The following is an 11,608-nucleotide window of genomic DNA, read 5'->3' as shown; positions in this document are numbered from 1 at the left end:
AATTAAAATAAAAAATGCACTTTAAATTGACTTCTCATTCAATATCTCATTTGGCTGAATGGGATTTTCACCAACGTCCTGTAAAGCTTGTCTAACCTAGTAACAGTTGCTATGAAACAATGTATTTCGTATCCAGGCTCTACCCACACAAGCGTCTGATGTTAGATTGGACAAGTTTTACCGTAGAAATATAGTCAAAATATAGCCTGATGAATTTAGGTTGGGGTTTAGAATGAATGGAGGCTAAACTGTTTTATGTTTAAAATCCATAGCTTTTATGAAGAGCTTTACCTTCTTTATTACCCAATCTGTCCTAAGAGCTTGACATTTTACATGCATTGATCATAATAAGATTTGATCATAAGAGCGAACTATTTAGATAAGCACACATGTAGTAACATGTAAACCTATTGTGCAGTATTAGGGAGTATAGTGGTGTTTGGTGATGGTGTATTGTTGTGCCTTGTTGTAAAATGTCTTTGTCTGTCTGATTCAGAGAAATAATAATGAAGTGTGTCATAGCATATGATCCTAATAAGACTTTCCAAATTTAGGTTTTGACAAACATCGACCTTTTTTTAGTAGGTTAAATGGGATGAATGGGATTTTCGCCAGCATTCTGTAAAGCTTGTCGAGCCCACGAATGGTTCCTATTTCCTATCCACACATTCATTCCTTCACAGCTACTGTTGTGAGTTTGGACCAGCTTTATAGAACGCTGGGAACAATTCCATTTAGCCTAAAGATTTGGGGTTGGAGAATGAATGGAGACTGAACTGTTCCATGTTGAAAATCAGTGGCTTTTCTAAGGAGCTTTAGCCTTCTACTTTACCAGTTTCATTTAAACGCCTTGACTTATTGAATCGAATCACTGAAGGACTTGAATTTGAACCACTTTGCTTTGTTCAGACTTCTTAGACATAATCACGCCTGCGACCTAATGCAGAAACGACTGATAATGAGACGCCAAACTTAGAAACCCGGGCCTCTAGCATTTCCTGCGCTGCGTCACGTCACGCTTTGTGATCCACTTAAGGACACTTAAAGCAATGATTAAAAATTGCGATGACATCAATGACCACAAGCAAATTTGCCCCACGATTGTGGCGGTGTTGTGGATTTGTGTCAGAAAGCCTCAGCGTCTCAGGCTAGACCCCGCCGCTGCGGGGCAGGGCTGGAAATCGCTCGGCTCTGTCTAACACAGGAACACTTGAGCTTTTGACCCCGCCACTTGCTTTGAGCCTCCGCGCAATAAATCAAAATGAACTCTCCCACACATGACAAAAAGCAATAAGTCTGAGAGATAAATGCACTTCCAATAGATTCGGAGCGCTGTTAAATTCCCCTTTGAGGTGAAAAGGCGAAGACGAGAGGCTGCATCCTCGCTGTTGAATAATTTAATAATTAATTTTCCAGAGTGAATCACCGGGGTAAATTTGAGCGAATTAACTCAAACTTTTTTGACAGACTAGGTACACCAAAGTGCCATAAATAGAACTAAGATGGCTGCTGCCTTCTGCACCTGTCAGCTCCGTCTTGAGATGGATGCGGTCATTATCCTTAATAACATTATTCTCAGGATAGATCCACTTTTTCTCGTCGTTTGACGCTATTATCCCTAGGGTTCCTCCGCAAATCTGGAACGTAATTACCTTTTACGTTTACCTTACTTTTTTCCGCAGTAACTTTTGTTTTTGTTGTTTTTTTTTGTTGTTTTTGTTTTTTTGGCACCCAAACATTACAGAGAGATATTGCGTCAGAATCAAGGGGTATCGGAGGAACACCTGCGTAGGAGCAAAAGTGCTGGAGGCATTCCCATTTAATAAACTGTATATTACCCCTGTAAACGTTAGGAGCCTGTATCTGGGGCCTCACTTCAGTTCCTCATTCTCAAAGCTAGATTTATAGTGGTTACTGTTTAATCTGACAAAGAAATCACAGTACATAAAGCATGGGGGATCTGCATGCATCTACATCTTACACTGTCTCAGTACATCATAAATTCTGTCACTGAACTTGCACTAAAGCCCATAAATGGCCAGAAAAATCAACTGGTTCCAACCGAGTAGTATTAATATTTTAATGTTTTTGTGTGTTCCAACCCAACATAGTGTTAAACAGGCTACAGCAAATTAAAAAAATGGCTAATCCCGTTCCTTTACATGAGCAATATGCAGGCCTAATATAACAAAACAGTACATTTGGAAAGCTATTAGATCCAGTAGTTGTATTTATATTGATGTCCACACATATGGCTTTGGACATTGGCTGTTTTTTTCTGTCAATTGACCATTTGCTAAGTAAAAAAGTCCCACCTCCCCCAGTAATTGTTGCTATGTCCATCAAACTGGTAGAATTCATAAGAAAGGTTATGATTAATTGCGGCAAAGAAATTAATCTTGAAAGGTTGGTTTACACCTAACCTTTCTTTATCTCAGTTATGGTGTGGATATTTTCTGGCAACAGCCAGATTCTATAATGCCAAGGCAGTAATGTTCATTTTTGAACTGATGCCATTAACTATTTTAAGACTATGTAATCATTGACATCCTGCTTATGTTGAATACTTTTATATATTGTCTATTTTTTTACTTATTTATATATAAATGTTCTTTTTTTAGCCCCCCCCCATCCCTTTTCCTTTTGTGTTAGTGGTATGCAAAGAATGTTGATTGCATGTTAACTACAGAAAATCAAAAAAGTTATTAACAAAAAACAAAACCTGGTAGTGCTCATAACACACTTAAAACAAGATGCTTGCAGATGGTTCTATATAGAACCTTTTTGAATAGGGTTCTATATAGCACCAAAAGGGGTTTTTCTATTGTTATGATGTCAAGCTTGTTGCAATAGAAGAATCCTTTTTGGTGCTATATAGAACTCTTTTCAAATAGGTTCTATATAGAACCATCTACAGCACAATCTCCATCAATCTGAAGAACGCTTTTGATCAGGCAAAGGGTTGTTTGAGTGTTTATGGTGTCTATATAGAACCATTTTCTTTACTAAAGAACCCCTTGAAGAACCATCTTTTTAAAGAATGTAACAAACTGAAAAGAAGAGAAACGAGAATATAAAGGCACACAGAGAAGTAGACATGTACAGAGTACATCTTTCAAATTGTGTTCAGTGTAAATTTGTATACGTTCTGTGTACATTTGTAGATGTTCTGTGTAAACATACTTGTTTGAAAACTGATAAAATAGGAATGTAGGCCAATTTAAAGCAAACAAAAAATAGAAAATACAATTTGGAAATCATGTATATGTTAATTAAACCAGGAAAACGCAAGACATTATTCACTCAACTCCTCTAATAAGGAGGATCTTTTAGCGACAGAAGCTGCTCCTTCGCATGTCCTAATACTAACGGTGATTATATTACAATTATTTTTAGTGAACAGAGTAACCCAGATAAAGTTTAGCTTAACTTCACTCAGTATAAGTCTGTCTGTTAATAGTTTTGTCATTAAGTTGTGAGTTTGATCTTCCACAGAGTTCAAAACTTTTTTCAGCTTCAGAAATGAAATAAAAACAGCTCCACCCTTTAGATGATCAGCATTGTGATTAATTTACTGCAAACGCCGCTCTCACTGCAGGTTGGTATTGAGGGGTTTCCTGTTCCTGAACGAACAAACAAATGAAACGTGTCAGTTATTGGTTTCTGTATTTGACTACGAGATTCACTAGCTATTCAGAATGCCCATCTCTAGTCTGGGCTGGCTAGCTCAACTGTTTTTCTCTCATTCTCACGCATGAGAATGAACTGCTTGGTTATTTGTAATTGAGTATGTAATGGAGATTTTATGTTGCGAAAACTGAAGCCATGTAACATTAGCCTGTATTGCACAGCACGTGGTACAGTGAATAAAAATACATTGAATGAACTCACATGAGAAATGATGCTGATCCAAAAGTTTAGAGGTAAGACATAAATAATAAGCTAGAGGACAGAACAGAATGAAATAATGACATTATTAACTGGTAACAGGCTTTTCACACCTTGCATTAACATATGATTTTTGTGCTCAGATCACATTTAGATTTCACTTGATCCCAAGAAAAGCCAGGTGTAAATGAAGGGTTTTGTTCCAAAACGCATTATAGACAACCTCATGATTTTTTTTTAAATAATTTACATGTACAGGAAATATCACTGATATGATTAGTACCACCTTTATAAGAGAAATAAAAATGTATTTTCCATGACGTGTCAGCTTCTGTTCTTTTCAAAAAACTCCAAAATTGTTACATATGGACATACAGCATTTTTGAACAAAACTCTTCAAATGTCAGGGACGCATTGTGATTGGATTACGATCGCATCACAAAAATCACATCAGACAGATGTTAAGCACATTCAACACAAGTGTAAATGGAATGTGTTTCCTTCATCTGTATTCGTTTATGTAAGAGGAAATGCATCTGCTGGATACTGACTTACAGGTGAGGGTATAATAAATGTATGAGTTGATGTTCTTTTTACACAGGAAAATAAAATCAGATCTCATCTGGTCACACTGGGGATGCATTTTAGTGAAAAGTGAGATATGATATGATCCAGACATACGAAATCTGGAAATAAGCTCAAGTTATTTATATTAACGTAGTCAACAGATTCTGTTTTCTAATAGAACGTATCTGGCAAAAAATAAACTGCACTGAACCAAAAGCATCTTTTAAGAAATCTGCATGCATCTATGTCTCATATTGTCTCAGTGCTTTAATAAAGTCCATTACACTGTGTTTTCACTCTGCAGCAAGGAACTGATTACTCTAATTAGAACCTATTAAAATGTGCTTTTATAATCATAGCAGTAATAATAAGTCTATTTAGCTAAATGAAAAACCAGTAGTTCAGTGGGTTAAAACATCCCGCCACTGGATCACCTTCGTCTTTTAGCCCTTTGTTTGTTGGGTCTGGGAGGCTTCATGGGACAGCAGGGTCTGATTGGCATTCTGAGGGCAGTTATGAAGGAGCTCGGGTCGAAGTGCTCCATCTTCATGCATCCCTCCTGGCCCAGGCTGAGAGAGAGAGCGGATGGCAGAAGCAGACAGCGGTGACGTCGTCCTGCTGCTGTGCATCTATAATGAATCTCTGCAGCTCTGGCTGCTTTCAGCCTCAGTGACTGACATGTTGCAAACTTGGCCAAACTCGTACCCCTCCAGACTCGATTTTCATTAGAATCATTTCAGTGCACTCGTGACTTTACTGACTGATTCTTGCTCTGTCCACAGAATAAAAAATCATAGAACAAAAAAAACTGCGCCCAAACTATCCTAACAGTTTTTTTTTATTCATACATAATAATTGTGTGCTACTATTTCTTATTAGGTTGAATTGAATTATTGGCCAATGTAACTTAGCAAAAGACATTATAGAGACATTATAAATGAGGATACTGGTCATTGGTTGAAAAATGAATGGGTAAGCTTGTAAAGCTCAATATGGCATCGCTTTATGGAGAAAGTCCCGCCCTTCAATAAGATGAGCCAATCAACTTGCTAGTAAAGCCGCAAGTGGGAAAAGCTCCCTGTCATTGTGGTAGCATGTGCATGCCCAGCAACCAAAACAAGCTGAAAAAAACATGTTTTCAGGCCACAGGAACAAACTCTGTACACTGGTTTTGTCATATTTTATTACTGATGTCAAATATGTTGACATGTTAACGTGACTTCAAGTGTCGGATTTATAGGTCTCTCCCCATTCAAACAGATAGCAGTCTTGTCTTGAGAGGGAATAACTGCTTGGGTGCACTGCCAAGATGGTCACCAAGTGAACAGTCTTTCCAATAAAGACTAATGAATTTAAGTTAGAAATTAGATTCACTACGTAACACTAACTTTTCTGTTTAAGTTGCTAAGCCGCCAAAAACTGGACTGTGTTGTAACTAATCAAAGCTAGGCCGTATGGAAACAACATCAATGATGATTTTACTTGCGCGCTAACATTAGCTCGATTACTTGATAACCCTGTCTATTCTAATTGTATGTCCTTTTACACACATACAAAATAAATACTATTTGAAATTAATAAAACACTCGAAATGTCTGTATTTTCACAGTGAGACTTACCCATGCTCCACCCACAAATGAGTTCATCTTTAGCAAATGGTCAGAGGTTAAACAGGAAGCATTCTGCCTTCATTCACTGGCAAAAACTCAGTTCAATCTAATGAGAAATTGTATGTGAGTGTACCACTCAGTGTCTGTCAAAATATATAAATTAATTAAATTGGACCACTAGAGAGTCACTATATAACTCATACCGAGCTGCACTCTGTACCTAATGGAAATTAGGTAGGCTGGAAATGTCAAGAATATAGAATTTGCTACCATAACAACATTAGCTTGTTTTAAACAATTACAAAAACTGCAAAAAAGAACAAAAAGAGAGTCATACATACAAAATCATTGCAATTTGAGCTAAATTTCTGAATCTTATCAAAACCACATTGTGTGCTACAGTTTATCATTAGACTGAATGGGGTATTTTTTAAAGCTTGCAACAGTTGCTAAAAAAGAACACATTTTTAGGAGGAGCATGGTCAATGAAAGCCAGCATAAATGGGAAATGATACATTTTCCTTTCATACTATAACGTATTTCGGCATGAACGCAGCATCAGGGAGGGTTTCTGAGCTAGCTGAGTGTTTACGATAATAGGGTGGAGACAGTAGGAGGTGGAGGTGAAACATGACACTGTGGCGTGTTCAAGAAATGTTTTTGAAATGTTGGTTTAGGTTATTGGTTCTTCAGTATTAATCACAGATTATTGTGTTATTGTGAAGGCGGGACTAGCTTTCCTTGGGAAAGAAATGCATAGAGCAGGAAGAACTGAGAGTCAGTCAAGAGCTGACGGCTGAGCGATTAAAGCTTAGCTGAGGCTTAGAGCGTAGCTGTGGCCAAAAACAGCTGGTTAATAAAGCACCATGACTTGTGCAAAAGCTGCATCTTTTTAATAGCGGTGAACGCTACAATGTTATTGGTTAATATTTTACCCTGCCCGCTGGTGCATGATGACATAATCAAAACTCGGAAGATGTTTAAGCGTCATTAGTGTCAAAAGTCATTACATTTTCATTACGAGTTTTGTTTACCTCCCTATAGAACCTTTTACTGCATGGTTCATTGGAGAACCATTGTTGTAATGAGCTGTGTGAATGTGAAGAAACTTCTTAAAGAAACTTCTTAAACTTTCTAGAACATTTACATAATGTAAAGGTTCTAGAAAGAACAAAGGAATTGTTAAAGAGCCTTTATGTTACGTGACCATGAACTAAAAATGGGTTGAAATGGGTCAGTAGTGGTACATCGGTGTGCATAAAATGAAAAGGAAAGTTTATTTGTGCGCAATGAACTCCATCGCTCTGCACTAATTGCAGCCTATTAATCTAATGAATCGATTCTGTTCTGTAGTCCAAATGGCATGTTTATCTGACAAAGAAATAAACACAGAGCCAAAAGCATCTTCTAAGAGATCTGCACGCATCTAGATCTTACATTGTCTCAGCGCTTTAATAAAGTCCATTACACTGTGTTTACATGCTGGCAACCAGCAGCTCCTTCACTCTGCAGCAAGGAATTGATTACTCCAATTATATGCACTTAGATTGTGCTTTTTCTAATTAGCAATGCATATTCATTCACGGTTGCACAATTAAGACTGTAGAGTCACAACACAAACTTCCACAGCACTTTGTCTGGGCTGTTTGTGGGCTGATGCACCCCATGGACCCTTTTAAATGCATTATATACCCCCATTATATACCCAACGCATTCAGAGGACAGGCTGAGGGATTTCAGGCTTTCCTAAAGGTTTCTATACTACATCTTCCCTTCTGGAATAAAGATGAGCGCGCGCACATTCTCTCTCCTTCTTTCTCTCTCGCACACACACACGTACGCATACACACACCTCGATGACTCATTCAGATTCCTAGCGAAGTGTTCACTTACGTTCATTCAGGTCCACTCGTTTCTCCTCTGCGCAGACTCAGGGCGCCCAACTGCGTGACACATGTCGCCTCCCCTGCCTATATAAAGCCCAAACTCCATCCCTGCTCTGGAGAAAGTGCTCAAACTCACAGCTCCGCACGCCACAGCTGGGGGAGAGTGCTAACCAAGTACAAAAAAAAGAGAAAAAGACAAAAAAACCCAACGGATTTATCACTTGCACAGGTACGCAACGTTTTTCGTACATTTTCGTTTTCATTAAAGTTTTTTTCTTGCTTTTAAAAAAGCTCACATCAGTGGTGCGCGGGGTAGATGCTGCAGATGGACAGGGGAAGAATTATGAACCTACAGGGTTCATAAAAGTCCATCTGGATAGACACAAACTTGAATAAGGTTTTAGCGTAACGTAGGTTTTTACGCAGCACTGCAGCAAAGCTAATGCAACTCTGTAGGTGCTAACGCATCATCGCAGGTGTTCATTCATCTCTATCAGAGTTAATCCACCCTTGTAGACGTCACTGCATCTATGCAGCGGTGGAGATTTGCTCTGTGTCCTGTTTCGAGCCGTGCGTAAAAGCGTGCGCACCTTGGCTTGTGCGTAATTGTCTCCAAAGGAACGTCCTCTTCGTTTCCACTGAGATCGCAGTCGTGCACGAAACGAAGCAGCTGTCCACGCGCACTTACTTTCGAGCTCGAGCTTTTTATACTCTCAGGGCACAAAAAAGCGCACCGATCCAGCACGCGCAATTCACCAATCTCTCTTTTTCTTTCTTTCCTTCTCTTTCTCTCTCTCCGCAGCTCCTCCCGAAGCTCCTCTCCAGCATGAAGCTCCACGTGCTCTCCGCCGCCGCCGCCGTGCTGCTCGTGGCGCTCGTGGCCGCGCACGGCGCGCCGGATCGCGAGGTGGCGGCGAGGCGCGCGCGCCCCGTGCTCGCCAGGCTCGGGGAGGAGTATTTCATCCGCGTGGGGGGCAACCGGGAGCGCGACGCGGAGCCCAGGAGGTGGCTGAGGAGGGCCGTGCAGCTGCAGCTGGAGGGCAAAGTTGGCGCAGAGGGTTACGCGCGGGCGCAGGAGAGACAGACGGGCCAGGAGGAGCAAGAAGAGGAGGAGCAGCAGCAGCAGCAAGAGGTGCAGCAAGAGGAGCAGGAGGAGAGAGCGAGGCGCTCCGAGGAGCCTCCGATCTCCCTGGACCTCACCTTCCACCTCCTCCGGGAGGTGCTGGAGATGGCCAGGGCCGAGCAGCTCGCGCAGCAAGCCCACAGCAACCGGAAGATGATGGAGATCTTTGGGAAGTAGAAGTGGGATGCGCGAGGGGAGCGCGAGCTGCCAAAGGAACATTTTTACGCCACATCGCTGCTTTTCACCATCCCCTCCCCCCTCCCCCCCTTCATTTATTACTACTGTACTTAACCCCTCCGTATAGAGTCCAGTGAGAGAAAGAGAAAAAAAAAAAAAAGAAAGAAAAACAAACAAAACTCTCCTCACTTTGGCATTATTGTTGTATAAGTGCTGAATCAGAACTGTAGCATAAATGCAATGATGCATTATTCGTTTTCTTTTAAGAGACACAAACACAGACAAAAAAAGACAAAAAAGAAGGAAAATATTTTCAGAGTACTGTACTGAAGTTGATATTTTATCTGATAGACTATCTGGTTGCATTGTACCTTATACAGTACATTGTTTAAGTTTGTTAATAAACTACAATGAGCAAGCAGTAATTTTCTGTTGTGCAGGAGAATGTCTTATATTTATATTTTTCAATAAAACATTAAAAGACATTTTTTTCCACTCCTTGTCTAGATTATTGATGTACGGCAAATAGCAGTTGTGAATAAATGGAAAATGATACAAATGATAGAAAAAACAGCTGATTCTTCATGAGGCGCTGACTTCTTGTTGTATTTTGTATTATTCCCCATTGCTTGGCTGCTCTTGGCTCATGTGAGTTTGATGGAAGGATGGAATGATAACACTTGAGTAGACATGCATATTCACCTGCCTGAAGCATTTTGGGCTTGATCTGATCACTAAAGCTGATAAATTAACAGACAAATGCATGCAGATAGATACAGTTCTACCTTAAGTTTTCACATAGATTATATATATATATATATATATATATACATATATATATATATATACATACATTAGCCTTATAAATGGCCTTGTGGCTAAAGAACATTAGGTGCTTTGCAAATATTGCTGCTACAAAAATAATAACAGCTGGATAATAACATACTGCTAATAACATCTTATCATATTGCTAAAAATATCAGTGAAGACGGCCCAGTCTGTTCCCAACAGAACTCACCCTGTGAGCCTCATAAGTGTCACCGTATAAAGAAATTCTGCTCCAAAAGTCCACCAAGTTCTGCACTGGTACTAAAGAACGTTGATTTTATAATTACAATATGATCATATTGTGCTCCTTGACCCAGGGCCACAACAATCAAACCAGATACTATGACTCATTCTATTGTCCACTCTACGTTGCAGCCCGAGACCTTCTGTGGGAGACAGGGCTGGATGTAAGGTCGCACTGAACCGTGTGTTAAAGTGATTGGAAGCAGAAGATCATGGAAGCCACAGCAAATCCATTCCACCACGGCTAGAGAACTTAAGCCAGCGCACAAATCCCAGCGGAGCTAACAAGATAAATAAACCATTACAGTGCACAATGCAGGAGGCTATTTCACAAAGCAGGTTTCCTCACTTAGCTGGATAACTTAAGCCAAAAGTAGAAAGTGCTCAATAAGAATGGCCCTAATCTCTTCTTTTTTTAAATGAAAGTTTCTATTTCCACACTTGTATTAGACAGTGAAGTGTCAAAAGCACTAAAAATAAACCATAGAGGTTATTGGACTTACAAACCAAAAAGATGTCAACAGCAAGTAAATTGCTTTCTATGTTTAGGCAACAAAGTCTGTATATACACTATATGGCCCTCCTTATTATTGAGTTTAGGTATTTCTGCCATACTCATTGCTAAGAGATGTATAAAATCAAGCACATAGCCATGCAATCTCAATTGACAAAAACTAGCAGTAGAATAAGTCGTAATGAAGAGCTCAGTGATTTTAAATGTGGCACTGTCATAGGATGCCACCTTTGCCAGTAGGTTCGTGAAATTTCTGTCCTGCTGGATCTGCTCCAGTCAACTGCAAGTGCTATTATTGTGAAATGGAAGCATCTTGGAGCAACAACAGCTCAGCCACGGAGTGGCAGACCATGCAAATTCATAGAGTTCATGCCTTTAGAAGCAACATCAGCACAAGAACTGTTCATTGGGAGCCTCATGAAATGGGTTTCCATGGCAGGGTAGGCTAAGATCACTATGCGTAATGCCAAGCTTCAGCTGGAGTGGTGTAAAGCATACTGCCACTGGAGTAATGAACTGCCAAGCAGTAAAGTTTGGTGGAGGGGGGGTAATGTTTTTTAGCCCCTTAGTTCCAGGGAATGGTAATTTTAATGCTACAGCATACAAAGACATTTTAGACAATTATATGCTTCCAACTTTGTGGCAACAGTCTGTTCCACCACGAGTTGAGCTCCATAAAGACATGGTTTGGCAATTTTGCTGTGGAGGAACTCCAGTGCCCTGCACAGAGCCCTGACCTCAGTGCACAAATGTACTGAACTCCTTTGTAATT

The 11,608-nt window shown here is 40.0% G+C and overlaps 1 protein-coding gene across 1 annotated transcript; it reads left to right on the top strand.

Moving 5' to 3' along the window:
• The first annotated feature begins 7,947 nt into the window (after positions 1-7,947).
• crhb (corticotropin releasing hormone b) lies at positions 7,948-9,803 on the top strand. Its single transcript, XM_036558751.1, has 2 exons — positions 7,948-8,180; positions 8,754-9,803. The coding sequence occupies exon 2, from the start codon at positions 8,778-8,780 to the stop codon at positions 9,249-9,251; it is 474 nt and encodes a 157-aa protein (XP_036414644.1). The 5' UTR covers positions 7,948-8,180; positions 8,754-8,777; the 3' UTR covers positions 9,252-9,803.
• Positions 9,804-11,608: the final 1,805 nt, after the last annotated feature.

The sequence above is a fragment of the Colossoma macropomum genome, unplaced genomic scaffold (genome assembly GCF_904425465.1).
Source record: "Colossoma macropomum unplaced genomic scaffold, Colossoma_macropomum, whole genome shotgun sequence".
Taxonomy (NCBI): domain Eukaryota; kingdom Metazoa; phylum Chordata; class Actinopteri; order Characiformes; family Serrasalmidae; genus Colossoma; species Colossoma macropomum.
The sequence above is the reverse complement of the archived record's forward strand: the minus strand, read 5'-3'. Positions and strand labels throughout refer to the sequence as shown.